This window comes from Myxine glutinosa, chromosome 11 (assembly GCF_964187855.1).
Source record: "Myxine glutinosa chromosome 11, kmMyxGlut1.1, whole genome shotgun sequence".
Classification (NCBI taxonomy): domain Eukaryota; kingdom Metazoa; phylum Chordata; class Myxini; order Myxiniformes; family Myxinidae; genus Myxine; species Myxine glutinosa.
This window is the reverse complement of record NC_136271.1, coordinates 133552106-133568912: the sequence shown is the minus strand read 5'-3', so window position 1 is coordinate 133568912 and position 16807 is coordinate 133552106. Positions and strand designations below refer to the sequence as shown.

The 16807-nt window shown below is 44.2% G+C and overlaps 1 protein-coding gene across 4 annotated transcripts in view; it reads left to right on the top strand.

The window, feature by feature from the left end:
- LOC137436847 (1-phosphatidylinositol 4,5-bisphosphate phosphodiesterase beta-1) overlaps positions 1–16807 on the top strand; it is a 293810-nt gene that overhangs the window by 3449 nt on the left and 273554 nt on the right. For 3 of the 4 annotated variants that reach the window (XM_068131011.2, XM_068131013.2, XM_078787147.1), the window contains exon 2: positions 5095–5172. In XM_068131011.2, coding sequence (XP_067987112.1) covers positions 5095–5172 — 78 coding nt within the window. Of the gene's footprint in view, positions 1–2711; positions 2773–5094; positions 5173–16807 lie in introns of those variants that run through there. The other variant, XM_068131014.2, reaches the window with a different exon arrangement.

Genomic DNA, 16807 nt, shown 5'->3' with positions numbered 1-16807 from the left:
ATACTTACTAACTCGATGCTACACTTCCATACTTACTAACTCCATGCTTCACTTCCATACTTACTAACTCGATGCTTCACTTCCATACTTACTAACTCCATGCTTCACTTCCATACTTACTAACTCGATGCTACACTTCCATACGTACTAACTCCATGCTTCACTTCCATACTTACTAACTCGATGCTACACTTCCATCCTTACTAACTCGATGCTACACTTCCATACTTACTAACTCGATGCTACACTTCCCTACTTACTAACTCGATGCTACACTTCCATACGTACTAACTCCATGCTTCACTTCCATACTTACTAACTCGATGCTACACTTCCATCCTTACTAACTCGATGCTACACTTCCATACTTGCTCACTCTACTCTTCACTTCCATACATACTAACTCGATGCTACACTTCCATACTTACTAACTCTACTCTTCACTTCCATACTTACTAACTCTACTCTTCACTTCCATACGTACTAACTCTACTCTTCACTTCCATACTTACCAGCTCTACTCTTCACTTCCATACTTACTAACTCTACTCTTCACTTCCATACTAACTCGATGCTACACTTCCATACTTACTAACTCTGCTGTTCACTTCTATATGGACTAACTCCATGCTTCACTTCCATACTTACTAACTCCATGCTTCACATCCATACTTACTAACTCCATGCTTCACATCCATACTTACTAACTCTACTATTCACTTCCATACTTACAAAATCTACTCTTCACTTCCATACTTACGAACTCCATGCTTCACTTACACACTTACTAACTCTTACTCTTCACTTCCATACTTGCTAACTCCATGCTTCACTTCCGTACTTACTAACTCTACTCGTCACTTCCATACTTACTAACTCCATGCTACATACACTTTCATACTTACTAACACCATGCTACACTTCCATACATTCTAACTCTACTCTACACTTGGACATTTACTAACTCTACGTTATACTTGGACATTTACTAACTTCCATATTTCCATTTCCATATTTGCACAACATTTACAAATTTCCATATTTACATTTACGAATTTACAAATTTGCACATTTACATTCACGAATTTACATTTTCACATTTAGATTTACTAACTTTACTCTACACATATGTACTCAATAACTCTACTCTACTCACCACGACGTACCAAATCTACTCTACACTTGGATATTTACATTTCCATATTTGCATTTACATTTACACATTTCGATATTTACATGTACTAATTTACATTCCCATATTTGCATTTACTAACTGTACTTTACACTTTGACATTTACTAACTACTTTACACTTTGACATTTACTAAGTCTACTTTACACTTTGACATTTACTAAGTCTACTTTACACTTTGACATTTACTAAGTCTACTTCACACTTTGACATTTACTAAGTCTACTTTACACTTTGACATTTACTAAGTCTACTTTACACTTTGACATTTACTAAGTCTACTTTACACTTTGACATTTACTAACTGTACTTTACACTTTGACATTTACTAAGTGTACTTTACACTTTGACATTTACTAACTGTACTTTACACTTTGAGATTTACTAAGTCTACTTTACACTTTGACATTTACTAACTGTACTTTACACTTTGACATTTACTAAGTCTACTTTGCACTTTGACATTTACTAAGTCTACTTTACACTTTGACATTTACTAAGTCTACTTTACACTTTGACATTTACTAACTGTACTTTACACTTTGACATTTACCAAGTCTACTTTGCACATTGACATTTACCAAGTCTACTTTACACTTTGACATTTACTAACTGTACTTTGCACTTTGACATTTACTAAGCCTACTCTCGATTGAGATGGTCAAGCTGTTAATGACATGGTGACCTCACAATAGAGATCACTTTGGAGCTGAATGAGCTCATCGTGGCTCTCCTCGTTGCCATTGAAATGCTCACAGCACGACACACATTCACGCGAGGGAGTTTGTTGCACATTCACTTAGTGCGGAGACTGGAGACTTGTTCGAATCTCGACCCAACTGAAATATATTCTGCTTTGCGTTAACATGCAGGGCAATGCGTTAACATGTGCGCTGTCCGTCGGATGGATGGCAAGCTGGAGGTTCCGTCGGCCAGCACAGGTCGTTTTTGGTAGATGCTAAATATACCACTGTGTCTTTCATGAAGATTCGGCTGGTAATCGCAGGCACCTTGGACAAATGTCTAATTCCTGCGCAAAATCGTCTTCAGACAGTTACGTCAGGCCTGAACATTCGGTCCATGAAACATTTGGTCAAAATGTCGACACCCATAAAGAGGTGGGAATAATTGGGGTGATTACACAAGTTGTAGAATACTTGATGAAGTGCCCAATATTGCAATGCTATACGTCAGCATTGTCGTGACTGAAGGCAAACTAGCGCACTGAATGTTGCCTTTCGATGCTCCACTCGACCTTACGGAACACCAGGACTGTTACTCGTGGTTGCACCGCTTGCGCTCATGAGTCAAACCCACGCTAGACATCTCAAGTATGAGGAAACTGCCAGCGATCGCAATCTTGTCAATCACTGAACGAGCCAGGGAGTCAGGCCAAATTCTGCAACACATGTGGCCCAGTGATTTCCTCTCATTTGTCGTTCCGTATTTTGTTGATTTAATGGCTTTTGAACTTTCCCTTATTATCTCGTGCATGCCACATTCCCACATTCCTCTAAAGTTTCGCTTAAATATAATCCTCACATTGCCTGCAATGGATGTTGGAACATTGATCTAAAGAAGGTCAGGAAAAGAATCCCAGTATTATTGAAGCTGTTGCTTGCTTGGTTTATTGCAAAGGTTCCTTGCAGCTGCTTCCAGTTTATTTGACGATTGAGATTCCTCGTTTATTCGGTGTTTGAAATTGTGGTGGCAGGATGTCGAGACTAAAGTGATTTTGTTGAGGAAGATGTGTTGTGCACTGTGCAGGAAACATAATGTAATTTTGAAGCTATAATACAAGGTGCTGCACAAAATTTGTGAGATACAAAGTCAAGGCTCATGGCAGAGAAAGAAAACAGAACGGATCAGGATGCAACAGTACAAAAGAAACAGTACAAAGAGAAGGGGGAAATGCTAACAGCAGGGTTGATGGACAAAATAAAGGGACAGACGAATAAGCGATGTCGGGAGGAATGAGGGGAAACTAGAAATTTGGAAAGAGGTGGTCTTGGGGGATGATTGGTGAGGGGGTGTGTTAGGGCGAGTTAGCAGTAGTAGAAAAGATCATGGTTTTGGACGGGGGATTGTCTGAGATGGTTGTGAACAGCTGTCTTGAAGACCTATAGAGAAGAATGAGATTGAAGAGAATGTGGAAGTTGGTTTCACAGTTGGGAAAAAGAGAAACTGAGTGGAGATGAGAAGTGATCCTGGATTTAGGTAGTTTCAACAGAAGGGGATGATTGGTGGACCGTGTGCACCCTGCAGAAACCTGTGAGGGGGAAGGGAGGGAAAGCATGGAAAAGGCAGAGGGTGCAAGACCAGAAAGGAGGTGGTAGAAGACATAGAGACAACCGACCTTTCTGCGATGGCAAAGTGAAAGGCCCACAGACTCAGCTTCATCGCTGGAGATTTGAATGATCTTGAAGGCCTTGGTTTCTTTGGTGTCATCCAAGCTGTGGATGAAGGCCGTGTACGTGGATCGGAGCTCAGGTGTGTCAAGGAAGGACTTTGTATGACCGAGGATGCCCAGTCGGCGGCTGCCTTTGGAGGCCAACTTTGAAATGTGTTTTATCCAAGAGAGGTCATGGCTGACAGTGAGACCAAAGCATTTGAATGACTGAACTTCTTCAAGAGGATTGTTGAGAAAGTAGATGGGAGTGTTTGCCAGGCGGTGCTTTCAGAGATAGAGATAGAGATTTGTCAGGATTAAAAGACATATTCCGAGTGTGAGACCAGCTTGTGATTCTATCAAGGTCTGAAGAAAAAGAAGAGGCTGCACCCTTTCTGTCAGAAGGATGAGGGGTTGTCATGGTAAAGGTTGGAGTCATCAGTAAATATGTAAGTAGCATTTTCCAGAGAGACTGTTGATGAAGATTAGGAATCAGTCCAATGAGTGCGGCTGATCTTACAAACGTCCTTGCCAAGTGGACTTGTTTCCGATTTTGTTGGACTCACACATTCAGTTCTGCATTGCACCTCGTATCGCAATATGCCTGAACATTGTTGGTCATTCATGTCATGGCAGCTACATTCAAGTGTACGGTGTGCACAGAGGGAGCTGCAGATGGAGGAATTTTGAGTTGGATCTTGGAGACGGTGTGCAGCGGGAAGGTGTGAAAACATTTTGCTACCTAGGAGACATGCTGAATGGAGAAGGTGGATCAGACTCGGCAACGATTGCTAGAGTGAGATGTGCATGGAAGAAGTTTCGGGAACTGAGTGGCGTGCTGACGAGGAGGGGAGTGTCGTTGAAGCTGAAGGGAAAGGTGTATGCTGCATGTGTGAGAAGTGTTATGATTTATGGGAGCGAGACATGGGTAATGAACGTGGAGTAGCAATGAAGGCTGGAAAGGGTGGAAATGCGAATGGTTCGGTGGATGTGTGGAGTATCGTTGAGAGAGAGGAAGCCATATGATGAATTGCGAAAGATGATGGGAATAGAGCCTGTGATGGATGCTGTGAAGAGAAACAGTTTGAGATGGTTTGGCCATGTGTTGAGGAAGGATGAAAGTGACTGGTTGAGAAGAGTGATGGAAATGAATGTGGAAGGAAGTAGAGGACGGGGAAGACCGAGAAAGACTTGGCTAAAGATGGTGGAAGAAGAAATGTGGGAAAGGGGGTTAACAAGGAGAGATGCAGAAAATAGGGCAAAATGGAGAAGATTGTCATGGGGCCCGCAAGGCTAACCCCCGCTCTAGCAGGGAAAATGGCCTTAAAATGCCTTTTGTGTTGTTGGTCACGTCTGTCTGACCGACCATTCGTGCAAATCGAATATTGCTTTCCATGATGCACAGGGAGTCTATTGCTTTTTTAATCTAGCAAAATAAATTTGAAGTTTCTTTAGAAATTCTGTCTTTAGAAATGATGTGGCACGTTAAAAGGTGCAATTCCTTGTTTCTACAGGATGGAACTGCATTTTCTCCGGTGACCCTGATGGTGGATCCTCATGGATACTTCCTTTACTGGATGGATCAAAGCAAGGTAAGACTGTCTGCTGCATTCTTCATCCCTGATTCCCCATTGTTTTTCTTGGGACGCTGCTCACTGATATCACTTGACATAAATATGCAATGATCACTATGGTCATAACAACACCTGCATCTGTGTCTTCTGAATTATACTTTGGTCATTTTGAAAAACTGGTGATGATTCCTGCCAGTTTCTCTTTCATCTTCTTTAAATAATAATGTGCTTGTTCATCTGTCCATTCTGTCTGTTTGACATTCCATTCCACCCGCTGGTTGGACAGCTGAGCTGACCTGATCCCACCCACAATTTCAACCTGAAAATCATACAGCCACGTATCATCATTCAAGTTGGTGCTTACTGCTATGTGAAGCCAAAGCTATCTTCAGAGGTGTCATATTCCCAATCGCCATGCCCTTGCCTATAATTTTTTTCTTCAGTGCAAAATGACCAAAGGGACAGTTAAAAGGCTTTTGAGCCGATAGGTGTCTCATGGGCCTTGCGAACATAGTCCTCAGTGACCGAGGCAGCTGTCTGTTGTCTCTACACTGTCCAAATAACAATGTGCCATTCTCTCAAGCAGGGGTTTTATCATGGAGGTTCTGTGGGTCTTTGTTATTATTTCCGACTACCTTCTCGCAAATGACTCAACTAGGGACCATAATACCCATGTCATTATACATGTCTTTGTCCGAGGGCTTCCAGGCATCTTGCTACATTGTGAAAGAAAACATCCGTCATTATTTACTTTTAACGATGTGTATATATGCATCAGGAAGACGATTGGTTTCGGGTCGTTTATTGGCACAATTAGACTGCTCATGGTCACTTTAGAGTTGCAATTCCATGGGGTTTCTGCATATCTCGTGGGATTTTGAATTGCACAGGTGACCTTATCGGGCCATGACATGTAGTAGCTGTTTCGATCGTGGTTTCTGTGAAGTCAGTGATCGCATGATAGGGGAGGGTAAGGCGTTAAATATTCCGCTGTTTTGATGTGGGAATGCTCATTTGCTTTTATGAGCAGGAAGAGGGTGGGGAGGGTAGGACAAAGTTGGGTTCGGATGGGGGAGAGCAAATGTGGGACGGAGTTGGAAGGGGGAGGATAATGCCTTGGGGATGTTGGGAATGGTAGATGAGAAGTTGTGGTGGGGAGTGGGGAGGGGGTTTGAAGGCTGGAAGTGGGGAGGGGATTGACACTTTATGGTTTGGAGGGGGAGGGTGACTTGCAGTTGGTAGGCAGAGTTTGAGGACTTGGGATTTGGGAGGGAGGGATGGTGTTGTAGGGGAGGGGGAGAGTTGAGGACTTGGTCACTTTTTACATTGCATGGATGTTCTGTGGTTCCCTGCTAGTTTTATAATATTGGTTCAAGGGTCAGTGAGGAGCTTGCACATTGATCACTAGCAGGACTTGGACATTAGTAGACAATAGACAAATCAACACTATCAGCATCCTAGCAACAGGAGTACCATATCGTACCATGTGCATATTGGTTCAGGAATGAATTGAAAGTTTGGCCTGCAAGTTGCATAATTTATTTGGTGATGGGGTTAGAGGGGCGATAGTATGCGACTAATGCAGTGCTCCTTTTAGGTTAGGACAGGCGTTTTGTAATTTGTTCAGGATACCAGTGATAACTCACCTACTCACCTTGGGAAGACACGAGGATTTGTTCAGGATATCAGCGATAACTTGCCTACCCATCTTGTCTACCAGCTAATGCTAGCAGATGTGACACCCAATTTAACGTCCATCCAAGGGAAGGCGGTCTTTGTGATGAAATGCCCTTCCTAAACACCAATCCAACAGTTTATGGTCGGGTTGGGAATCAAATCCATACTTGCCAACTCAAAGTTCCATACTACCTCTGCACTATCCTGGGAGGACATGGTAACAGGAGTGAACCACCTTTAGAGGCCATTTTTTTCCCACAGAGCAGGGGTTGGCCTTTTTCTGGCACCGTGGTCCCCTTTTTGAAGCAATGCTTTATGGCCGGATGCCCTTCCTGCCGCCAACCATGTTAGTCGCCTTTGCGACATACAGGGAATTACCAGTGAACTGGTACTCAATTTGCCGACCTCGGAAGGATGACAGGCTGAGTGAACCCCCCTGGCGTTAATTCAGCGATCGACCGGGATTCAAACCCAGGATCCTAGGATCCCAAGCCGGCACCCTAACCGCTAGGCCAACACCAGGCCTATACATGGTAACAGGAGTGAAAAACTCATTTAGGAACAATAAACAATCCTGCCTGAAATTTTTAGGGGAAAGGGTTTGGAGCTTGTCTGCCTTTGGGTTTGCGGTAATGACAGAAAATTATCCAATTTGGTGAGTGCTGTGGCTGCAGGCCCTGCAACTGTTTAAAATAACCATTGTATAGAACAATTTGGAATGCCACCAGTAACTTGCTCAATCTCGGGTTTTGAGATAAGATAGCAAGTTGCTGAATCTTTGGAAAAGTAAGATCTGTATCATCGGCGCAACACGCTGCATGAATGGTGACTTGTGCAACTGGTACACAGTGTGGTAAATATACCCTGGAATGACACTGAATGTGTCGAATTGGAAATCAAACACTGCTGAGTAGCGTGATGTCATGTGTCACTGTCAAACGATTCCTGTTTATCCCAAATCCCTCTTGTACGTGCAGCTCACCTTCCTTTAACAAACCGATGGTTGCCTTTTTTTTTTTTTTTTTTTGCTCGAGCATGCGCTGGAGTCGTGAATATTCTGAGCAACAGGCCTTGGCCAGGTGCTGCACAAAGAACATAGGAACCTTGAGGTTAGCCGTCGTTGCAATGCAATTTCTCCAGTGCGTAGCGTTTTACGGAGGTGGCATTGAGCTAACGGACTCTTTGGGTGCTTGTTATTTAAGTGGCTTGAAGTGAACAGACATCACCCAAGTTGTGAAATCTGAGCAAAGGAAACAGTAAGTGAAAATCACCTGCTTTCTGATTTCTAAACTGAATGTACATCTAGTTGCAGTTTCCTTTATGATAAGGGATTCCCTATACTGAGGTGTTTTGGGGGAAGGGGTTGGGGCGTGGTGGGGTAGCTATTCAAAGACACCAACATTTAATGGGCCAAACAAGAAGGACTTGTTTCAGGAATATTCTAGAATGACCCACAGGCATATGGCCAAGGGTTGTGGCCTGTTCTCAAGAAGATTAGTGACGAGAGGATTGGGTTGTTTGGGCAGTGAGGTGAGGTGGGGTGGGGTATGGTTTGGGGGGAGGATATGGTGGGAAAGCAGACAGTTGGACTTTGGGAACCATACTTTCTGTTTTAAATTTTTGAATCGTCACACCCCTCCTTATGTACTTTGTCTGTGAACTTCTAGAGTTTTGTTTTTTTCCTATAAGCCAGCCAAGTGATTGTTGAATAAATCAAATTTGTTCACTTTTCCTCAAATCCTGACTTTGTACATCTCTTGGAATAGGGCTTGGCAAAAAATAATTGGTTATCTTTCTGTTGATATATTTTTCATTTCTAAAAGGCATCATTGATTTTGATGGTTTATACCATAAAGGGGCCGTGTATCTATTTATTACATGATTGCTGATGGTGGTGACGTTGGGGGTTTAATTATGTCATATATATATATATATATATATATATATATATATATATAGTTATATACGTACGTATTTTATAGATGTCCTCAAAGGTAAAAGTTTAGAGGTCATATATTTCTGACTCAGGTGTGACAATAATTCTGCGGAACCTTCCATACCATGTGGTTCGACCAACAACTACAACTTTATTATTATTTTTTTGTATACTGAATCGAGGCTCGTGAAAGAGCTAACATTTATTTCACAAACAAATCAACCAGACAAACAAAATATATAAAAAGAGGGAGCGGAAGACAAGATGGGGAGAGAATGGGAAGCACACAAACACAACATTTGAGAGCAGGAAGATTGTGTGGGTGGGAGAGGGCTTGGGGGGGGGGAGGAGGCATGGGAAGGGGGGGGGGGGAGGGGGGTGGGAGAAGTATAAACACCAAGGACTTCCAGGACAGAAGTTGGTATTTCAAAAAAGTGGATTTGGGGTGAAATTAGCGGGGGTAGAAAAGATCAAGGTTTTGTATGGGGGAAGACAAGAGATGGTGGTGAACAGCTGTTTTAAAGACCTGGAGGGTGGAGTGGGATTGAAGAGAGTGAGGGAGTTTGTTCCAGAGGTGGGAGAAAAGAGGAATGAAGGAGTGAAGGTGAGCAGAGAGTCTTGATTTTGGCAGTTTAACCATAAGAGGGTTACAGGCAGATCTTGTGCGACCTGTAGGAATATTTGGGGGACAGAGCCCAGAGAGAGCTGGGGGGGGGGGCAAGGCCAGAGAGGAGTCGGTAGAAGACAGAAATACCACCAACCTGCCTGCGGTGAGTGAGTGAAAGGCCCTTGGAGTTAGCTTCATCGCGGGAGATTCCAATGATTCTGAACGCTTTGGTTTCAACAGCGTGAAGACGAGCTAGGTGTGAGGCAGGAGCACCAGCCCAGAGGGGAGAGCAGTATTCCATTGAGCTGCGGATGAAAGCCTTGTATGTGATGAGGAGCTCAGGTGTGCCAAGGAAGGACTTCACATGACGGAAGATGCCCAGTCGGCGACTGGCTTTGGAGGCCAGATTTGAAATGTGGTTTTCCCAGGAAAGATCATGGCAGATAGTGAGACCCAAACGCTTGAGTGACAGAACTTCTTGGAGAGAATTATTCAGAAAGTGGATGGGAGGGTTGTCCAGTCGGTCTTTTTGGAGAGACATCGAAAGAGTGTGAGATTTGTCAGGATTGAAAGACATGTTCCAAAATGTTTTCTTCCTTGAGTGTCGATTGCCAAACATGGATGTTTCAGTCTCTCTTCCACTGCTGGTTTAGTTCAACATCATTTACTTCTCTTTCTCAAATCTTTTCTATTCCTGCATTGGGTTTTCCAAAAAGTAACATTCAATGTACTTTTGACCACTTCATATTGCATCACAACTAACTGTTTACATTAATCACTTTTTAAATAATGTCTCCTGCCTTGTGCAGAATCTAAGTGGTGAAACAAATATGGTTATTGGATCACATTGAACTGATCGTTGCAAATGTTTGTCCTTGACCAAACCGTATGTTGGCCACGGGCTCACATTGTGACCTCAGGTTTTTTACATTTTTATTGTGATGGATCAATTTTAAACAAAATACTTAAGATGGTGTCGTTACTCTGTGGCACCATCATGTCAAAGCGGTCCTCAAACTGGGCTCAGAATTGAGATTTGGCAACGATACTGGCACGTGTGTACGTATATACCGTATATATTGTTATGTTAAGTGGCACGTGTGTAGTTACTGGCACGTGTGTAGTTAAGGTTAAGACCCCAAGAGGACGAATGACCAAAACGAGCTTTACTCCGAGGCATATATATTTTCGCGCGCGCTGGAAGGTTCGAGGCCTTATCTGATCGGAACACATGCAGGGGTTAATCCGAACACACAACACGAAGACTGGACAGCAAAATCCACAATACAAAGAAAGTAAAGTTCGACAAATAATGATTTAATGGAAATAAATGCAAATAACAATGAAAGGTGAGGTAAAAACTATTATTCCTAAATGAGGGACCCTCCACTCAGACTCGTATACAAACACGGGGAAAACGAAAGTAAAAGAAAATAAATGATGCTGTGGTAATCGGCCGGCACTCAGCTTTGCATCCCCAAATGGCTGGTAAGACTTGCCGGTCGCTCATCGCCTCCAAACCACCATGTGGGAAACACACAAAATGGGTGGAATGCACTCTTTGACAACCAGAGGAAACATGACGCGGACCCAGTCCACCGCCGACGTCGATCCTGTGCTTTGTTGTTCCGACTGTTCCGACTGTTCCGAACCGCTGTTTCTCACCAGCCCTTTCCCATGAGCGCACACAAACCAAAGACCACACGCCCGTGACCAAGCCGGAACAAGGAGGAAATACGACTACCTCCAACCAGCAGGGGGGGGGGGGGGGGGTGGGGAGAGAGAGAGAGAGAGATTATTCTTTTTTAGAGAGACAGAAAGACTGCGTTTTTTGTTTTTTCCCTACGCGCCCTAATCCTGAATGTTCCACGATGACGTCACACTCTCTGTCCAATCACCGAGCGCTACTCAATCATGAAGGCCGAGGCGTGGCCTCCATGTTATGAGTCATTGGGAGCGGAGTCCAATCTCTGTTCAGGAATGTTCCAATGACGTCGTTCCCTTGCCGATCGGCAACTGTGCTGGGTGTTGGTTAGCACTGGCGGCGTTGTGAGTAAATGAGTTCATTTACTGTGCGATCATTGTAGTTGTAATGGCGGCCCTTTTTGATGCAATAACAATGAAGGGACAAATCACAGGGCAATTACACACTGGGGTTTATCCTTAAGCCCTACCTTATTAGCATAGTTCCACCCCTCGTATGGAGACGCATTTGCGATCTTAGCCGGACAGTCGGCCTAACTTAATTTACATCGAGGTGGGCTCTTCTTCTTCGCGACACTCAGAGCATTCTAAACCTACACGATTCTATCTCGGCCAAGGTATTTTATCCTTACCCCAAAAACATAACAATATGTGTATATATATATATATATATATATATATATATATATATACATATATATATATATATATATATATATACATATATATATATATATATACATATATATATATATATATATATATATATACACACACCATGGGACCCCGCTAATCGCGGGCTATACGTTCCTGGAAAATCTGCGAATTGTGAAAACCGCAAATAGCGGGGCATTGTTTCAATGGAAAAAGGGGGAATAGGTTCCCGAGTCGTGAAAATTCGCGAATAGAGAGGACAAAAACCGCGAATGGCGAGGCAAAATCCACGAATGTTGACGGTAATCAGCAAAGGTCGATGAAAGTCCTGGAAATGGCGAGACAAAACCCACGAATGTCGACGATAATCCGCGAAGGTCGATGAAAATCCCGTGAATGTATGCCGCTGCATTGTTTCAATGGGGAAACACGGGATAGGTTATAGGTTCCTGGCAGTTTCTGATTCAGAGAACTTTTTAAAAAGTTTAAAATGTTTTCGACCACAAATGCACATGATTACAGTTTCACAAAAAATGCTTACACATAAAACATAGGGGCATACCCCTGGCGCTCACCTGGAAGAATAAACAGTATACTGCACTGACTAAATGTATTTTTAATCAATTTCAATGATTGCTAGAAGACAGGGCAGCATGGAGAATCAAACTAACATAATCATAAGACTATAAACAAACAAACAAATAGCTATTTTGGGGTGCAACCTCCCCTACCTCCAACCCTGTATACCTCCTCAGACCCAAATTTTTCTAATGCCGGGAACAAACATTGATACATCACGGGTGATGAAGGTTGTGGTAAACTTTCATCGAAATTGCGTGTGTAGTTTTTGAGAAGAAAGCAAATACCTATTTTACTCATATGTGCTCACCCTATCGATGCGAAAATTTACAAATATCATCCAACAGCACTGTTGAATACAGTTTGAAAATAATGATGTCGTAGGTCACGTGGTTTGGCAGCCATCTTGGATAGAAAAACGAACCTTATCCGATCAACACAAAACTTTACAAACGTGATCCCCTACCCATACATATGCAGTGTACATGTTTTACTCTTGTTTAAGGTCATATGTCACGTGTTGTGGCAGCCAGATTAGCTTACAACAACATGCATTTTAAGGCCATTTTCCCTGCTAGAGCGGGGGTTAGCCTTGCGGTCCCCATGACAATCGTCTCCATTTTGCCCTATTTTCTGCATCTCTCCTTGTTAACCCCCTTGCCCGCATTTCTTCTTCCACCATCTTTAGCCAAGTCTTTGTCGGTCTTCCCCGTCCTCTACTTCCTTCTACATTAATTTCCATCACTCTTCTCAACCAGTCACTTTCATCCTTCCTCAACACATGACCAAACCATCTCAACCTGTTCCTCTTCACAGCATCAATCACAGGCAATATTCCCATCATCTTTCGCAATTCATCATTTGTCTTCCTCTCTCTCAACGATACTCCGCACATCCATCGAACCATTCGCATTTCCACCCTTTCCAGCCTTCGTTGCTGCTCTACGTTCATTACCCATGTCTCGCTCCCATAAATCATAACACTTCTCACACATGCAGCATACACCTTTCCCTTCAGCTTCAGCGACACTCTCCTCCTCATCAGCACGCCACTCAGTTCCCGAAACTTCTTCCATGCACATCTCACTCGAGCAACCGTTGCCGAGTCTGATCCACCTTCTCCATTCAGCACGTCTCCGAGGTAACAAAATGTTTTCACACCTTCCAGCTTGACGCCGTCTCCAAGATCCAACTCAACATTTCCTCCATCTGCAGCTCCCTCTGTGCACACCTTACATTTGAATGTAGTTGCCACACTGGTAAATGACCCTCTCAGACCACTACATTTTTGATGAACCCACTCAGCGCACATTGTACATTGAATGGAGTTCACTCCGACACCCTTCCTGCACACAGCACATGGCCACTTCCCAGTTCTTTCCACCTCACCACATGCTTTACCACTTGCCATCACCTTCGTCTTTCCGATATTCACCTTCAGACCTTTTGTCTCCATGCATTCCTTCCACTTGTTCATCTTTTCCTTCAGTCCATCCATACTTTCCGCAATCAACACCAGATCATCTGCATACAACAACTCCCACGGTAAACCCTCCTTTACGTTCTGAGCCAGCACCTCCATCACAGCTACAAATAGTAGTGGACTTAGTACCGACCCCTGATGCACTCCCACCTTCACCTCAAACTCACCACTGTTCCCGTCCTTCGTCCTTACAGCTGTGCGCGCTCTTTTGTACATTGCCATCACCACTCTGATCAACCATTCCTCCACTCCTAACTTCCTCAATGCCCATGTCAATACTTTGCGTGGAACCCTATCGAATGCTTTCTCCAGATCAACAAACCCAAAAAACAACTTCTTCCTCTTCTCCATGTACTTCTCCTGCAACTGCCTCACAATGAAAAGCGCGTTTGTCGTTCCTCTTCCTGGCATAAATCCAAACTGCATTTCGTCGATCTTCACTTTCTTCCTTATCCTCCTCTCCAACACCCTTTCCAATACCTTCATTCCATGCTCCAATAACTTTATCGCTCGGTATGAGCCACACTCCAGAGGGTCACCTTTCCCCTTGTATAGAGGGACGAAGGTACTCGGTTCCCAAGCCACTGGAATGCGGCCTTCTTTCACCACCAGATTAATCTCTGTCATTCTCTTCACACCCCAACTTCCTGCTGCCTTCAACATATCTCCCACAACTCCCGTCGGCCCTCCCGCTTTTCCACTCTTCATTGCTTTTATCGCATCCTCAACTTCCTTCTCAGTTATCTTCTCTGCCGGTCCTAAAACTGGGTTACTCTCTATGTTGCCATTCCATTCATTCTCTGTATTCAACAGCATTTCCATATATCTTTTCCATCTTCCTTTAATTCCATCTGGGTTGACAACGATTTGTCCCACTTCATCCTTCAAGCAACTCACCCCCATCACATCACACCTCTCTTTCGCTATGTGCTTTGCAATCCTGAATACTGCGTTCTGACCCACTTCCGAATCCAAGCGTTCTCCGAACATTTTCCTACATGCCTCCTGCGCCTTTGCTACCTCTTTCTTTGCAGCCTTCCTGGCTGCCTTATAACTTTCATGCTCTGCTGTTTCTGCTCCCATACCCTTCGCCTTCTGCCACTCCTTGAACTTCTTCCTCTTCTCGTCAATCCTCTTTCCAACTTCATCATCCCACCACCATGTTTCCGAGTACCTCGGTGGTCCTTTTGTCCATCCACATACCTCACCAACGGCTCCCAACAGACTAGCTTTCATTGACATCCAACCACTTTCAAGCTCAACCACATCATCCTCTACCCTACTCAGCCTCTCTTTTAATGCCTCCCTTACTGTCACCTCTTTCAACCTCCACACCTTCATTCTCGGTTGGTACTTCACCCGCCGAGCTCTACTCGCACCTTTCACCCTTATGTCGCAGACAACCAAGTGGTGCTGTGAAACAGCCTCCTCCCCTGGGATCACCTTTGTGTCCTGGAGGTGCCCCCTCTCTCGCCTACGCACCATCAGGTAGTCAACGGTTGTCGTCGACCCACCTGACGTGTATGTAACAAGCTTATTATCCTCTTTCTGGAACTGAGTATTACAAATCAACAAACAGCTCCATCAGCAAACTCCAAAATCCTTTCACCTTCTCCATTTCTCACACCATATCCGTAACCCCCATGAACTCCCTCAAAACCATCCATATTCCTTCCCACATGTCCATTCAGGTCTCCTCCCACCACAACAACTTCCTCATCTTTCACGTTTTCCATCAGCTTCTCTATCGCACACCAGAACTTGTCCTTCTCTTCATCGCTTCGACCAACCTGCGGAGCATATCCCGAGATGACGCTCACCAAGAGCTTTCCAATCATCATTTTCACCATCATCAACCTATCACTCACTCTAGTCACACTCACCACACTGTCTACAAACTCCTCAGAAAACAGGACACCAACACCATTCACGCCCTCCGGGCACCCTTGCCACACAAACTTGTATTTCTGTCCCTGCCTACCCTTCACCATTCTCACACCACTTCCCTTCCATCTCGTCTCGTGCACACAACATATGTCCACTCTTCTTCTGACCAATACTTCCACCACTTCTCCTGATCTCCCTGTCATTGTCCCTACATTCCATGTCCCTAACCTCAGAAACCGATCTCCACTTCGGGCTGCACCCTGCCCATATGTAGTTGTAATTGTCATGGTTCTCTTTTTGAGGCAATGTTTTTATGGCCGGATGCCCTTCCTGACGCCAACCCTCTTAGTCGTCTCTTACGACACGCAGGGATACGGTGTACCTATTCTGACCAGGGTACACACACTGGGAAACGTTTAAAACATGGAAATTCTGGGGCGGGGGGGGGGGGGGGGCGGGGACGTCAGCATCACGGCTGCGGTTTAAACATATTCCAACAATATCCAAACAGAACCATGAAAACCATGAAAAACAATCTGGGAAAAGTCTCCAAGCGAGAACATGGATTTGAGAAAGAAGGAGCAGAGGCGGACGAAAAACGAGATACAGGGGGCGGGGCACAAGTCGAGACGAGGAGGAGAGCGAACAAGCACGTTTCCGGGAGGAGAGAAAGAATCAATATGGAATTCTTTGTCTATCCGTTTGTCCTGTTTTTAAAAACGCCGGACAAAGGGTAAGATGCCCGCGAGAGGCAGGGGGGAGAAAAGAAAATCAAAGAAACAAGCAAATACTATGAAGGAAAGAACTTACACTCACAAAACACCGACAGGGGGAAGGGAGCCCGGAAAGACCAGGCCGCGCACGACGCGCGAATAAAAAACGACCAATCACACACAAATCCGCAACAACCACAAAACCAAAACTAAACAGAAACACACAACAACACACACACAACAAAACAACCAGCGGAAACCCGACAAAGGCACGAATGGGAAAACACTCAAACTTCGATGCCGCGGAGAGCTCGAAGCAAGCCTCGTCGCCTGAGGGACCGGAAGTGAAGTCCCGGAAGTGAAGTTAGCTTGAAAGGCAATATTTAAAAAATCCCTTGTCTGCAACTGCTTCA